We start from the raw sequence: 15873 nt of genomic DNA, 5'->3' as shown, positions 1-15873 counted from the left end.
CTTTAAAGTGAACGTGGTAGGTGGGAATAGAAAAGAATCTTGTCATATACATGTGTGTGTGTGTTTCTGTCTCCCTCTCTTGACATCAAGTGTGAATTGTAAATAAAACATCACCATCTTACAAATGGTGCTGTTTGTTGGCAATATTTTCTGTAAAAATATCTGGACAAGAAGAAAATATTAATTTGCTTGGAAACAAGAGAAGGTTGGTGAGAGGAAGAACATTCAGCTGTAGAGATCTGCCTCACCAAATCTTGTCTGACCCATGTAAGCATGGGAAAAATAGACAATAAAATGATGATGGTTCTTAGCACCTCTAAATTTTCTCATTGTACCCCATCTTACCTAAACCCATCTAATGTAGCTTTCTCTTTTCTCTCCTTGCTTCCAATGAATTTCATTCTTAGGCTGTGTACTAAATAGTTTATTTAACCCTTCTTAAATATTTCATTCCCCTGGACCCCTAAGAATATTTTCTCACCAACAATTCAAATATAATGTTAGCCACACAAACTCAATTAATCCTACTTCACTAATTTAGGAATATTTAAAAAGTCTATGAATATTATATGTCCTCCTCAGATTAACTAATTATTCAAGAAAGATATAAGTATAGTTATTCCTTTTAACATTGTCAGTCTTTTTAGGTATTTACCTGTGATGTTTCTTGTTCTTGATACTGCAGAGCTTTGAAACTTTCTGACTTGGTGAATAATTCACCAGACAGAATGTTTACTTGTTTGAGAAGATCTTCAATAACTACTTGTTGTTCCTCCGATTTTCTCTGAAACTGAAATTTTTGTAGGATTAAAATAAGTAGACTTATCTCAGAAAGTGTTGAGCCTAATAAATTTATGAAACAAAAGTAAATCTAACTTAAACAGTAAGAGATAAATATTGCTTTTATATTCAATATTTTTATTGATCATGTTCCTCTTAAATTGGTAAGAGATATACTGTAAGATATAGTATATGAATGTCTGAGAAACTGATTGGTATGCAAAATTTACAGTAGCCATTGTATCATTCATTTCCTAGGTTAGGTACATAACTCTTCATTGTTTGGATTGGTAAATTCTTTACACAATTGAATGTTTCATTGTTTAAGGATACCAAAGGACATAAACACTCAAGTAACAACACTGTCTACTAACATATAAAAATTGAATGTAAAACAGCAATGAAAAAATAGGTGTTTTTAATGTCTAAATGTTTATTAAGGAGAGACTAGCATGTTCATTTTATGGCATTTAGTTTCAAACAGTGGTCATTTATCTACATAGTGTTGCTATTAATAACACTTCCAAATATTAATGAAATGTATGGAATGTGTTATGCAGAAAATGAGAATAGTAGAAGTAGTAAAAAAAAAGTAACAAAAATCTAGAGGCAACATTGACTAGAGTGGGATCTGAAATCAGAATATAAGGGGCATGTCTGTAAATATTTAAAAAAAATTTACTTGAAACACAATTGTAAATATATTTTCAAATTCAAAATTAATAATTTCCTTTTGTTGATAATAGAAGTTTATTTGGTTAATTTTGGAAAGTACACCCGCACATGTTTCACTAAGTAAAAAATCGGACTTTTTTCATGGAATCAAGTACCCTGACCTCCTAATGTGCTGCAAACTCCTTATTTTTGTTTGGAACCGCCCCCCCCCCAAAAAAAAAACTTGGAATCATTGGAATCTTCTTTTTAATGAATTATGGTAACCTTCTAATGTGCCACAAAACACCTTTTTTGTCTGGAAAAGAGGGGGCGCGAACCCTTCGCACACACACACACACACACCCTTTTCACAAGGAAAAATTTTTTACTGTTTCTTTCTTTACCTATATTTTTAGATAATATTTTACAGAAATATGTTTTCAAGAGTGTGGATTACATTAGATTGAAAATTCAAACAAGTCTGAAAAGAATAAGTGAAAATGCTCAAGTTATAGAAATTAGTGGTAATGAAGTCTGGGCAGGAGAGATAAAGAATGATTCAAAATTCACCTAAAAAAATGTTAGTGTTTGTGTGTGTATGAAACAAGTAAAAGTATATTACAAAAATATCTTTCTCATACCTATTAAAATCACTGGATATATTAATCCCAGATTGCAGAATAGATTTGAAAAAGAAATCCACTTTCCCTTTGCAATTTTTGGTGCCAAAACTCTAATCAGGTAAGTAATGTGTTTCAGTTTTGTGTGTGTGTTGGGGGGGAGAGAATGAGTGAGTGAGTGAGTAAAGGTGTGTGTTGTCCTGTATTTTTTGCATGTATGTGTAAGTGACCCTCCCTCTCACACAGATTATCTTTCATGTTATACTTAAACTTTCAACGTTATAGCAACATATATATAACATCATCATCATCGTTTAACGTCCACTTTCCATGCTGGTATGGGTTGGATAGTCTGACTGATGACTGGCAAGCCAGGAGGCTGTGCCAGGTTCCAATCTGTTCTGGCAAGGTTTCTACAGCTGGATGCCCTTCCTAATGCCAACCACCCTGAGAGTGTAGTGGGTGCTTTTTACATGCTACCGGTATGGGGGCCAGTCAGGTTGCACCGGCATTGATCACACTCGAATGGTGCTTTTTACTTGCCACCGGCCACATATTATATATGCTAGTGCTGGTGGTACGTAAAAAGCACTATTTGAGTATGATCAATGTCAGTGCTGCCTGACTGGCTCCCAGGCTGGTGGCATGTAAAAAGCACGCACTACACTCTCGGGGTGGTTGGCATTAAGAAGGACATCCAGCTGTAGAAATCTTGCCACAACAGATTGGAACGTGGCACAGCCCTCAGTCAAACAGTTCTTCCCCCTACACTTTTTTTCTGAACAAAAATAAGGAGTTTCCAGCACATTAAGAGGTCAGGGTACTTGATTCCACACAAAAAATCCGAGGGTTTTTTTTCTTAGTCAAATGCGTGCGGGTGTACGTCCCAAAATTTACAGTTTATTTTTGCACAGCTAACCTCATTGATATGTTAAAAACTTTTGTGAAATACTTGATATTTACAAAAATATTTCATATTCAGCAACATATAAGGTTGCTTCATCAGTGTAGAAGCATACCTCAAATTACGTAGGCAACTGGTTTCGAGGCATATGACTTAACTCGATAAACGACGTGTGGTTTGTGCATATTTCTAAATACATTTTATTTAATTTTCTACTTCACTTTTAGGTATTTTTGTAATTTTTATGCTTTTATGTTGAATCCGACACTGAGTTGGATAAATAAACTGAAGTTGAGGTTTATTTTCCTGTTAATTCATAGAAAAAAAAACGCCAAAAATAACTTTGAAAAAAAAAAAAAACGAAGTCGAAAAAATGTACTCGAAACGACGTAAATTGAGTATACGTGTACTTAGGAAGATATAAATATATTTAACTCCCTTCCGTCTTAAACTGCCATTTAACTTTCATATTTACCACCCTTTAAAAAATAAAGCTTTCATTAGTTATCTCCCTTCCATGACAACTTTTTTTTTGCTCCGAAGAATCGGTGTTACCTTAGTGTGCGGTCTACTGCAGTATCCTATTTTAGCGTACGGTCTACCTTTTCTTACCCTTTTACACTTTAGCGTGCGATCTGCCTCCACTATAAGAACTTTATACTTCTGGATGATAAAAACAAATTGAATAATGATTTATTAATAATTTACACTTAAATCTTAATTAACGGTACACACTTCGTACATCGTTTAGGAATGCCACAAACAAATCTGCTGCATCTTTTCACAAAACTTTCCAACAAAAGTGATTAAAGTGTGACTTGAAAACCTAACTACTAACGCCTCTTATTATTTTTTTTAAATAGTTGTTTTGGAATCCAACCATGATCTCTCAATAGCCTGAGTATATAAAAATGCGACTTCTGTTTCCTCTGTAAAATTATACGTCAATAGAAATCCTTTAACAGCGTTGTAATGGTTAAAATTAACTTAGGTTAAGAGGGTAAGAAAAGGTAGACCACACGCTAAAAGTAATTTTACAGCATAGAAAGAATAGTGCGGTAGACCGCATGTTAAAGCAGCACCGAAAGGTCATTACTTCCATTAATTTCCAGTAAATAAATCAACAGGCAATCTTTCGTCTCTAGTAGACCTTTCCGTCGATTTCCGTAAAAAAAAATTTTTTTTTTTACATATGGGCTTGCGGGAACTTTTGAAGTAATGAGAGCGAAAGAGACTAAGAGAAAGCGATTGTATGACGAGGGAAGTTCTTTTGAAGTTACCGTGCATGGCAAGCATTGATGTACATGTGTGTGTGTGTGTGTTTGATGGGGTGTGGGAGACAGACAGTATGTTGTGTAAGTGAAGTGCTTCTGTTAGTGTGTGTGAAGAGACAGAGTAATGAGTGAAAGAAAGAGATAACTGAAATTTTTTACTCGGTGTATGTGTATATGTATGTATATTACTTCAAAAGTTCCCGCAAGCCCATATGTAAAAAAAAAAAATTTTTTTACGGAAATCGACGGAAAGGTCTACTAGAGACGAAAGATCGCCAAATTAACGATGACCAGATTTTTGGTCTTGCTGTCACATATAAAATAGAATTTCCGGGGGTTTTTTTCGGTATTTTTTCTCATTTTATCGTATCCCACATTTCAAAACTCACGTAATTCACATTAAATTTTTTTTTTTTTTTTAACTTCTTAGCCATCTACTTCATTGTGCTTTTCGAATTGTTGTCATCACTAAAATATATTTTTCTAATCGGTATTTTTCATCATTTTATAATACTGTACATTCTGAAATACTTGTTATTGACATTTTAAAAAATCTTTCAGAAGTCTATGTTTCAAATTTCTTACTACACTTCACCTCCCTTCTTCATCATGTCTTTTAGGCATTTTTTTCAATATTTATCTTTGTCATATATCCATAAAATATGTATCAGTTGAGCACTGAGATCGAAATTGCTTACCTTTTGCCAAAAATCGAAATCAATATTCATCAGTGTTTACCGTTTTACAAAATTAAATTAGAAAATTAGGCAAAAGAGAAAACACAATTGAAAAAATTAAACAGAAAAAAAGGTAAAAAAAAACAAAACAATTCACCACCTTGGGTTGAAAAGTTGGGGTCATTGGGAAACCTCTCTAATAGCTATTGAGGCATGCTTGCAGTGTTGCCATGGGTGATGGCAAGGCTGGTGTGCTGGAACAGCCGAGCGACCTCAGGTCTTACCAGTTACCTCTGCAAAACGAATTGCCAGTGAAGACAGGAATCTCGCAGTTAGTGGTCTGACCCCACCAAACATCTCAAACGCAACAGGATGGGAAATGTAGTTGGCTGACAGATCGTAGTATCTCAGGATCTTGTTCCACTCGGCCACAGAAGCTGTGGATCTCTCCCTGTGCGCAGCATCTACGATGTGAGAAGAAGCAAAGGAGTTGCTAACTGTGACATCCCAGACTAGGCATCTGCCTTGCAACCAGGGTCACAAGGTGAGGCCATCAGGTCTCTTCCTAGCACATCTGGACAATCCAGATGGTTCCAAGATGGTGGGGATGTCTGCCCGGGCCAAGCTCCTCTTGAGTATTAGGTTCAACTCTGAATGATGTGCAAAGCAACCAGCATTCAGGCAGCAAGAAAGGCCTTGGAGACCTGTGGAGTCAGGAGCCTGTCACAACAGATCAAACCTGTGTATATGTCAGCTTCCACTCTGAGGGCAACGGAGACACGAAGTTCGTCCAAGCTGAGTAGGCCACAGGGATGACATCAATCCAGTCACCTGAGTATTTGGCGCTAGCAGACAGTAAGCGATACCTTGAAAATTGGTCTGAATGGATGAAGAGCGAGTCGAAGGTGGCCTTCAAAATTATGTTGTCTCAAGCTCTCTGACTCCGACATCCTCCACCTTGTCAGGAGCAGACAAGCCCAACTCCCTCAAGTGTTGGAGAGCTTCATCCAACTCTCTGTTGGAACTGGTCCATGTTGGAGAGAAGAGGATGTTGCATGAGTGGAGGAAAGGAAGCAGGGGAGAGAGAGGAACAAACACTTATGGAGACCAAGACCTCCAAATCACATGGGCAATGCAGCCTGATTGCAGGCCGCTGGAGAGAGTAACGTTGACCAAGCATTTGAGTCTCTCAAAGATTAGGTTGTCAAAGCATTGGAGGCATGATGGAAATCGGTAAGATGAGCTGAATCTGAGCAAATATAGAAGCTTAGGGATCGAGAGGCAATTCCTAAGTAGGAAAAAACCTTGATGGGGTTCGATAGCTTCAATATTTTTCAGCAATTGTTCAAAGGCAGCCACCTTCGACTGGAAGATGGACTCAAAGGCAAGGTCAGTAATTGGGGCACCTAGAGAGCATCAAGCCGATGGAGGAGGGACTGCAATGGAAGAGAAGAACTCTGCAAAAAGGTCAATAGTTGGTTGGTGTTCAGAAACCGGGTGGGTGAGGATCCAGAGCTCACATTTGGAGCTGTTTACTTGGAGACCCTGGTGACTAAGCCCCCCCAACCATCATGTTTGCAATGGTGAGAACCCTGTCTGGAGGTCCCCCCAAACAAGCATCATTGAGATGCCAGATGTTGAGGTCTAGCTCGACCCCCATCTTGGTGATGTCATCAATACCCAGTACAAACAGAGTGAGCCCGAGTGGTTCGCCCTGTTGGACTCCTGAGGCGGAGTTGATGATTTGGTCACTGAAAGAGAGATAGGAGGGCTCCTCATAAGCCTGCCATGCAAAGCAGTAGAGTTGTGGGACTTTCTCTCTTACTGAGCTGAGGACAGCATTGCGGCTGATGGAGTTGAAGGCATTCTTAAGATCAAGTTTGAGGATGACCTAGGGTGACAAGGAGGGCAAGTTGGCATAGGCTCTGGTAGCATGGGCAGCAGCTTCACATTCCAACTTGGTGTCCACTCCTAGCTGGGTAGGGGAAAATTCCTCCTCCAATAATCCAGAGACCGATTGTAAGCACACCTTTGCAGTGAGATGGTGAAGGGTGCAGCCGACTGCAATGGGGTGTAGGTCTCCACTGGGTTTAGTGAGCCCGAATAATTTTGCACTGAAGAATAGTGGGCAGATATAGGGGAGGATGTTCACTAAAGAGAACTGGTTCACAAGCTGAGTCAAATTCTCCAAGAGCTCAAGTCTGGCGTCACTGGCCAATAAGGAGATACCATCCTTGAAGTGTTGAGGCCGAAGGCCATCAATTCCCAGACCTGAACCAGCAGGGAAAAATGAAATCGCTTTTCAGATGTTGAAGGTGAAGACCAATCTCAAGTATTTTAGGGGATTGGAAAAAAAAAATTTATCATACATCTGAAATTACATTCTTGAAAACAAAAATTTCAAAATTTTATCTAACATATTTTGTACTTCCCACCAATAACCCTTTTTCTAGTTTATTTTCAACTCCTACCAACAAAGAAATATTGATTTCAAATTTTGGCACAAGGCCTGCAATTTAGGGGAGAGTACTCAACTGGAACTTATTTAATCATAACCTCACCACACACCCAAGACAAAAAAAGAGGATGAAGGCAAAGTGACCATGGCAGTACTTGAACTCAGAATGTAACGTTGAAAGAAATGCTATTAAGCATTTTGTCCAACACAGTAACAATTCTGCCAGCTTGCTGCCTTAACGAAAGAAGGAATATTCACTTAGGAAGTGTACCAGCAAAAGCAAATAGAAATCGATATAATTCCAATCAAATCAAACTTTACATGCCACTTTTTTTTGTGTATTTCCCATAAATGACAAAATTATGAATCAGTTATCCTTCATTTCTAATCAACAAGATGCAAGTGATCAACTTCAATTTACTAGACCTGCACACCACAACAGAATTGGGATCCTAAAACCAAGGTGCCATGTCAAAAGCATTGGTATGGGTACTAGTGCCGTGTAAAAAGCATTGGTGGTGCTGCTACATAAAAAAGCTCCCAGTACACTCTGTGGAGTCGTTGGCATTAGGAAGGGCATCCAGCCACAAGGACAAGGCTAAAACAAATTACAGAACCTGGTGCAGCCCCTGGCCTTGCCAGTTCTTGTCAAGCCATCCAACCCAGGATAGAAGAGAAAGCAAGAGTGTTTGTTCCGTTAAACTCTTCTTAATTAAAAAAATTTTTTCTACTCTCAGACACCTGAAATTATCTTTTAATAAATACTTCTTTCAAAATTCCAACTTTGTTTTCTCAAAACATCTGCTTGTGTAAGCTTTTGATTTTCCAACAGGTTCAGCATATATTGTGCATGTATTTTAGATAAACCAAGATACATAAGTAATCACACGACATAAAAAAGTGGAAGTCCTGAATAGAGAGAACAAACTTACTGACTCAATCAATTTGTCTTTTTCTGTAAATTGCTTCAGATATAACTGCAAATCATTTTCTTTTTCTTTCTTAATATCTTCCATTTCTTGCCTGTAGTTAGAACATTCTGCCTGTGTTTGATCAAGTTTAGCTTCACATGATCTCAGCACATCTTCAAACTGTTGGTACTTATTGAACTGTTCATTAAAATCTCTCATCCTTTCACTTAGCTGAGCATCAAGAGTAACTATTTCATGTGATTTTTCACGTAACTGAAATTATAACAAAATTTATCTTTTAATTGCATCATTATTTAAAAAACGGAGAAAATGCAAAAAAGGTTTCCAAACACAAAGACATGCATGCTTGCACACACACATACATGATGAACTTCTTTCAGTTTCCATCTACTAAATCCACTCACACGGCTTTGAATGGTTTGGAGCTACAGTAGAAGGTATTTGCTCAAAGTTATCACACAGTGGGACTGAACCCAAAACTCCATGGATGGGAAGCACAGTTGAGAAGCGTGCTTCCCAACCATGCCTGCACCTACAACTATACCTTCATCCATATCCATGCCTTTCAATCCTTAAGCAGTATTTATAATGACTGGGACATACAATAATGCTTCTATTAAATGCTTCTTCTAAAAGTTTGTAGCCAGGTAGTTCTTCCACAACAAGAACCTGTTTTGTCCCTTTCTCTCATACTTTAATCCTTCCTCTCCTAGCATAAAGTCAACCCCACTTTTGGAGTTCGTAGTCTTGCGAACTGCATGGTAGTCTAACTTCATGGGTACTGGTGGTACATGAAATAGCACCTGGTACACAAGTGGTTAGCATCCAGCTGTAGAAATCAAACCAAAGCAGACACCGGAGCATGATGCAATCCTTGAACCCACTGGATCCTGTCCAGCCCATGCCAGCATGGAACATCATCATCATCATCATCCTCGTTTAACGTCCGCTTTCCATGCTAGCATGGATGTTAAATGATGATGATGAAAAGGATGACAAGAACTTGTTGAAGTGTTCATATGTTGAAGTGTTCCCAGGCCAAAAAAAAAAAACAAAAAAAAAAGAGCCATCATAATGCTATGATGGATAGACTCTGGAAGATGGTTCAGCTTAAATCTTGGACTTTTCAGTGTCAGGCCTGCGTGCCTCCACAACCGACGATTGTGTCTCCCCCTGCCACTCCCGTGGAGGAGGCGGAACAGCAACAGCAGCAACAACAAAATCAACCACAACTAGAGCAGCAGCAGCAGCAGCAACAACATCAACAGCAGCAACAACAAAATCAACCACAACCAGAGCAGCAGCAACAACAACAACAGCAGCAGCAACAACAAAATCAACCACAACCAGAGCAGCAGCAGCAACAACAACAACACCAATTGACCAGTGCGGTTCTTGCAGAACTGCAACAATCGATCTGTGCTTTAAGAGGGGAAGTAGCAGGAATAAAAGCAACCATTCAGGTTGGACTCCACAATGAGGGGTCTTATCGGAATGCTCTGCTAAAGAACCTCCCTGTACCTGTACCTCTTGTCGCATCTAAGACCGCGGATTCTGCTACCCATGAAGTCATTGCCATTGGGGTGCCTGAAGACATGGCTGATCTTCAGGCATTTGCTGCCAACTCAGCCAAAGACCTAGGCTGCGTTCCCCCAACGGGTGCTATCCGCCTTGGACGACCTGGCCCAAAACCTAGGCTCATCAAGCTGTCTTTTTCGGACCACACTGAGGCAACCTCTTACCATCTGGCCTCAGTTAAAGCTGGGCGTGAAAATCGGACCACCTTCCGAACACGCCCAGGCTTACCGTCCGATCTACGTCCGAAGCTACGTGTAGCGGCTTCCCTGAATAGGAACTCAGCTCTACAGGAAAGCTTCAGTCTTCGGGAAGATGGACAAATCTGGAGATTTGTCAAGACTGATGAAACGTGGAAGAGAGATACCAGCTGGTCTGAGTGCTCTCTACCCACAATAACTAAAAAGACTACAGCAACTCAGGGAAACTAAGCCAGGACAATCTGCCATCCTCCCCACACCATCATAAACTGCGAGCAGGGTACAAATTGTTGTCCTTAAATGCTCGCAGTTTATGCAACAAAATACATTTGTTCAACGCCTACGTCAGAAGTGTTGACCCTGACTCATCACTGTCACGGAAACATGGGCGCATTCCTTACTCTGTGATGGGGTTTTCAACATCACGGGGTACAACCTCTTCCGTAAGGACCGTACTAACCGCCGTGGTGGTGGTGTGATGGTCTACGTTCGTTCAATTTTTTGGTAATTCCTTGTGCCGATTTGAACGAATCACAAGAAGAAGTTTTTTTCTGTGACGTACGTATGACCATGTCAACACTCCTGCTTGGCGTTGTTTATCGTCCCCCAAATTACCATCAGGACACACAGCTTTGCAACATCCTCCGAGCTGCAGCCAGGAAAACAGCCACTTATGTGTTATTGCAGGCGATTTCAATCATCCTGAGATCGATTGGGAAAACCTTCCGTTGGCCACAGAGTGCAAACGATTTTGTTGAGCTTGTGCTGGACTCAAACTGGTCACAAGTAGTAACCTCTCCAACAAGAGGCGACAACACCTTGGACCTGCTCTTCACCACAACTCCTGAAGCGGTTATCAATTGCACTACGGAGGAACCTCTAGGTGACTCTGATCATGCTATGATCATCGCCAATCTGGCTCTTGCGGGCAACAAACACCTGAACCATCTCCAATCTGCTTCCTTCGATTGGAAAGAGCAGATTGGAACCTGTACCACACTGAACTACAGCACCCAAACTGGCGTGAATTCTACAACTCTGGAGATGTGAATACTATACTCCAGAGTATCCTGGACTCAATATGGGCAGCATGTGCAGCATCAGTGCCACGTAAACAAAAAAAGAAGAACCGCCCCAAAAGGGCAATTTGGGAAACTTCAGCGGTCCGACTTGCCAGGAAGGAACGTCGGACTGCTGAACAGGAATACAAGTTGCATAAATCAGACACCAACAGAAAGAAGCGGAATAAATCCTCCAACCATCTCAAGCAAGTGACAAAAAATGCAGTGCTTGAATTTGAACAGTGCATAGCAGCCATCCTGACAGCAAGGTTTTCTGGAAATATGTGCATTCAAAGCAGAGACCTCACTCTCCAGTGGGCCCTCTTCGCAACCCTCACACGAACCAGATCACTGACGACCCCAAGGAATGCGCAGAACTCATTGCCAAGTGCTATGCAAACATATTCACTGTCGAAAGTCAAAATGTACCATCTTCACCATCACTAACAGCAAACTCCATAACAACTATGGAATTTACACCTGAAATGCTGCGACGTCACCTTCAAAATAAGCGCAACTATGCCTCCCCTGGTCTCGATGGAGTTACATACCTGCTTCTCAAACGTGGCAGGCACTTCCTTTTACACCAGCTTTCTATTTTTTCCAGTACTGTCTCAACAATGGTGCTACTCCGGAGCAGTGGAAAACTGCCAGTGTCATTCCTCTGTTCAAAAAGGGTGACCGCACATCACCTGTCAACTATCGCCCAGTCAGTCTCACTAGCTGTATTGCAAAACTGATGGAATCGTGTGTCAGAGAAACACTCTGGAACTTCTGGAGCTCTCACTTCTCATCCGACCCTCACAATATGGATTTGTCCCTAACTCCAGCTGCAGTGACCAGCTTGTCGAGTTCCTTGAGGACATTACTCAGATCACTGACAGTGGCTCATGGGTGGATGTTGTTTACCTTGACTTTGCTAAGGCTTTCAACTCTGTGCCACACAAAAGGCTTATGGTGAAACTCTCTGCAATGGGTGTGGGGGATGACCTTTTTAACTGGTTGAAATCCTTCATCCTCAGCCGAAAGGAGGTAGTCACAGTTCTAGGACAGCACTCTACACCATATGAGATGTCATCGGGTGTACCACAGGGATCTGTCCTGGTCCCCTCCTGTTTGTGGCATACATTAATGACATAGATGCCAATTTAAAGAATGCCACAGTATTGAAATATGCAGACGACATCAAGCTGTACCTTGAAATCAAGAGGACTGATCCTGATGTCTACAACTCTTTCCTGCAATCAGACCTAGACACAATGCAGCAATGGATCACAGACTGGCAACTGAAACTGGCTGTGGACAAGTGTACCACCATGCATTTTGGGAGAAAAAACCCTGCGTCCACATACTCCCTTCACAACACTGATATCAAGAAATCCTCTTGCGAGCGTGACCTAGGCATCACTGTCAGCAGTGATTTGCGTTGGACAAAGCATATCTCTAAAATTGTCAAGAAGGCGAGGGTGTCTTGGCATCACTCAGCAAGACTTTTGTTAGCCGCTCTCCAGCCATCTATTTAAAACTGTATACAGCTATGGTACGACCACACTTGGAATTCGCATCATCAGTTTGGAATCCCTATCTTGCTCAGAATATTGACCTCCTGGAATCTGTCCAGAGACGTGCAACCAAACGCATACCCTCCATCAGACACCTACCATATTCTGAGCGCCTTGTTTCCCTGGGCATGGATTCACTGAAGCTCCGGCGTCTGGCGACGGACTTGGTAAACACCCGCAAGGTATCAACCACCTCACCAACAACAACACTGAACACCTTTTTGATCTCCATGTGTCTAACACACGTGGACATGCCTACAAAGTCAGAAAACAGCACAGCTCCCATGACTTTCGGAAACATTTTTTCACGCTCAGGGTTGCTGAAGCGTGGAATAAACTGCCTGCATCAGTTGTTGACTGCCATGACACTGCATCCTTTAAGGCCCTCATGCTTCCCGAAATCCGTCGAAACTACACCTGATTATATAACCTTTAGATGAGTTGTAGTGCACCTGAGCACTGTACACAATTATTATTATTATTATTATATGATGGCACAAATATTAGCTTTTGAGCAAAGATTCCTCATCAGCTGAAGAGACGTGTAAAACAAAGTTCTAAAGTCCATAATACAATGAAACTTAAGACCAACTTCATGACATTGAGTGAGTAAATCTGTGTCTTAGTAACATATTTACCATAGTGCAAAGCCAACAATAATTCAATAATAAAATTTTATAACAAAAATAAGGACGTACCTTTTTCTCAAGTTGGCAAATGTTGTTTTCTTTGTTATTCAATTCTTCCTGAAGCTCTACAAGCTGTGTATTCCGTTGACTAATGCAGAAATCTAAATTCTCAGCTTTAGCTTCACTCTCAGCAAGCTGATATTTGACACTCTGCAAGTTTTCCTTCAGTTCATCCAGCTGTTTGGACAAGTAATTATTACTTTCACTCAGTTCTGTTATTTTCCTTTTATCTAAACATGAAAATATAACAGCAATAATAATAATATTTTTACTAAGCACAAAAAGTCATATATTCAAGGAAGATATGACAGTCATGCTTTTCCAAACAATTAGTAGCATAAATGAAGTAAAACGATTTCAAATGAGAGCCAAAAGTAGTATAGGAACTCAGTACACAAGGTACTTCTTGCACTAAAATGTTCTCAGCAACAACGACAATAATTTCTAACAGAGGCACAAAGCAAAAAATTTGGTAGGACCCAGTACTTGATTGACACTTTATTTTATCAACTCTGAAAAAATGGAAGATAAAGTCGACTTTGGCTAGATTTGCACTTAGTATGTAAAGAGTTGTAATTAAATACCACAAGGTATTTTGTCCAATACTTTAATGATTCTGTCAATCCACTGCCCTTAAACATCACCATCATCATTATCTTCTTAGCTGCTGCCGCCACCACCACTTAATACCTATTTTTCATGTTGGCATGAATCCCCGACACAAAAGTTGGGAGTCAAAAGAACCAGATCTCCTGGGAATACCTGACATCCTTACCAGGGTGAAATTTATTACACAATCCAATTAACATCCATTACAAATTAAAAGTCTTACAGTTAGAAAAAAAAAACCCACAATAAAACAAGAAACTTACAATTATCAGCTTCTTGATTTTCTACTTTCAACCGTTCTTCTTTTGAAGCTGCTAATGATTGGTTAAAAGCTTGCAATTGTTGTATTTTAGCTTCTTTATCTGCAAATTTGTTTCTGTGGGGGTTTAATAATATTTAATAATTATATTCCTTCAGATTTTAACAATATATATCAAGTATTTATCTGCTACAAAAAGTAATTTCCAGACTATTGAAATTACTGAAGAACAAATCATTTCATCTAATATTTATTGATCCAAAATGTATTTGACAAGATTATATCATTGTAGTGTGATAGATTAAGTAACTGTGAATGAGAGAACAGTAAAGATTGTTTTAACTTTGGATTAACAGGAAACAAAATGCTATATAAGAAATTCCTTTATTCCTTAATTTTGCTCAGCTATTTTTCCATTCTAGCATGGCTTAGACAGGAGGAAAATGAAGTAGGATTTTTAAGGCTGCATGGTTTTCTGTTGCCATCACATACCTGTTTTTCAAGTAAAAGAGGTTTTTACTTCAGTAGAATTTGAAAGCACAAGGCTAGCAGATGATTTGTTGACAGAAAATGCGAACAAACATCACCAGCTGCAACCCAACCAAAAATGATTGATCAGCTCAAAGCAATCACATTACCATCTGTAGCCACAGTTCAGCACAATTTTATAAACATACACACAGAAACATACAAGCACACATACACACATATGTGCATATGTATATTTATTGACTGATACAAGTATGGGAACTTACATTCAGGTCTTTGAGTTTCTGAGTCAACATTTCAATGATCATTGCACATCTTTAGCTGTGCAAGCCCAGTGCACATGATACCATTGATTACAAAAACATCAATGGTGCCATGTACACTAGGATTGCATAGCTGAAGATGTGCAATTATCTAATTACTGACACAGAAACTTAAAATCCTGAATGTAAGTCCCTATATCTGTATCAGTCAATAAGTATAATCCTCTATTTCCAATGATATGGAAGTTTAGCTTTTTTGTTGTCACATGTGGTTTGACAACATATGTGTGTGTGTGTACACACATACTATATGTTTCTCTCTGTTTCAGTCTATCAAATTCCCTCACAAGGCATTGTTCAGCCCAGGGCTATAGAAGACACTTGCCCAAGAAGACATACAAAGGGAACTTGAAGCCACAAGGTTGAGAAATGAAGTTTTAACTACACAGCTACATATGAAATTGTAAGAATTTATATCATAAATGAAAACAGATAAAGGCTACCAGACAGAATTAGCTAAGAGAAAGACAAAAGAAAAAAGATTCTATTTTCCCTGTGAGATATGAAACATTTCTGTTGATAGGTAAAGAGATTGTCATAAAGTTGTTACTAACTGTATATCTGTGAGTAAAGAGCTACATGCAGTTGGAACTGAAATCTGTAGTAAAGCTTCAAATTCAGAAACGACTTTAGAGGGAGGTTGTTGGCTATCTGGTCTCCAACTCAAAATACCACTATCATTTTGTTCAGGTTTGGTTACCTAAACAAATAAAAAAAAAGAAAAGAAAATGAAAACCAGTATGTGTGTGTGTGTGCACATGAGAGAGAGAGAGAGAAAGAGAGAGAGTCAGCGAGCTTTCCCTTTAG

The 15873-nt window shown here is 39.5% G+C and overlaps 1 protein-coding gene across 4 annotated transcripts in view; it reads right to left on the bottom strand.

The window, feature by feature from the left end:
• The window catches only part of LOC115230189 (coiled-coil domain-containing protein 18-like), a 54952-nt gene that overhangs the window by 24475 nt on the left and 14604 nt on the right, over positions 1 to 15873 (bottom strand). For all 4 annotated transcript variants that reach the window (XM_036507348.1, XM_036507346.1, XM_036507357.1 and 1 more), the window contains 5 exons: positions 15621 to 15766; positions 14259 to 14371; positions 13396 to 13616; positions 8300 to 8551; positions 656 to 790 (listed from right to left, as the gene is read on the bottom strand). In XM_036507348.1, the coding sequence (XP_036363241.1) occupies positions 656 to 790; positions 8300 to 8551; positions 13396 to 13616; positions 14259 to 14371; positions 15621 to 15766 (867 nt within the window). The remainder of the gene's footprint in view (positions 1 to 655; positions 791 to 8299; positions 8552 to 13395; positions 13617 to 14258; positions 14372 to 15620; positions 15767 to 15873) is intronic.

Source organism: Octopus sinensis, linkage group LG1, assembly GCF_006345805.1.
Source record: "Octopus sinensis linkage group LG1, ASM634580v1, whole genome shotgun sequence".
NCBI lineage: Eukaryota > Metazoa > Mollusca > Cephalopoda > Octopoda > Octopodidae > Octopus > Octopus sinensis.
This window is presented reverse-complemented; position numbering and strand designations above follow the sequence as displayed.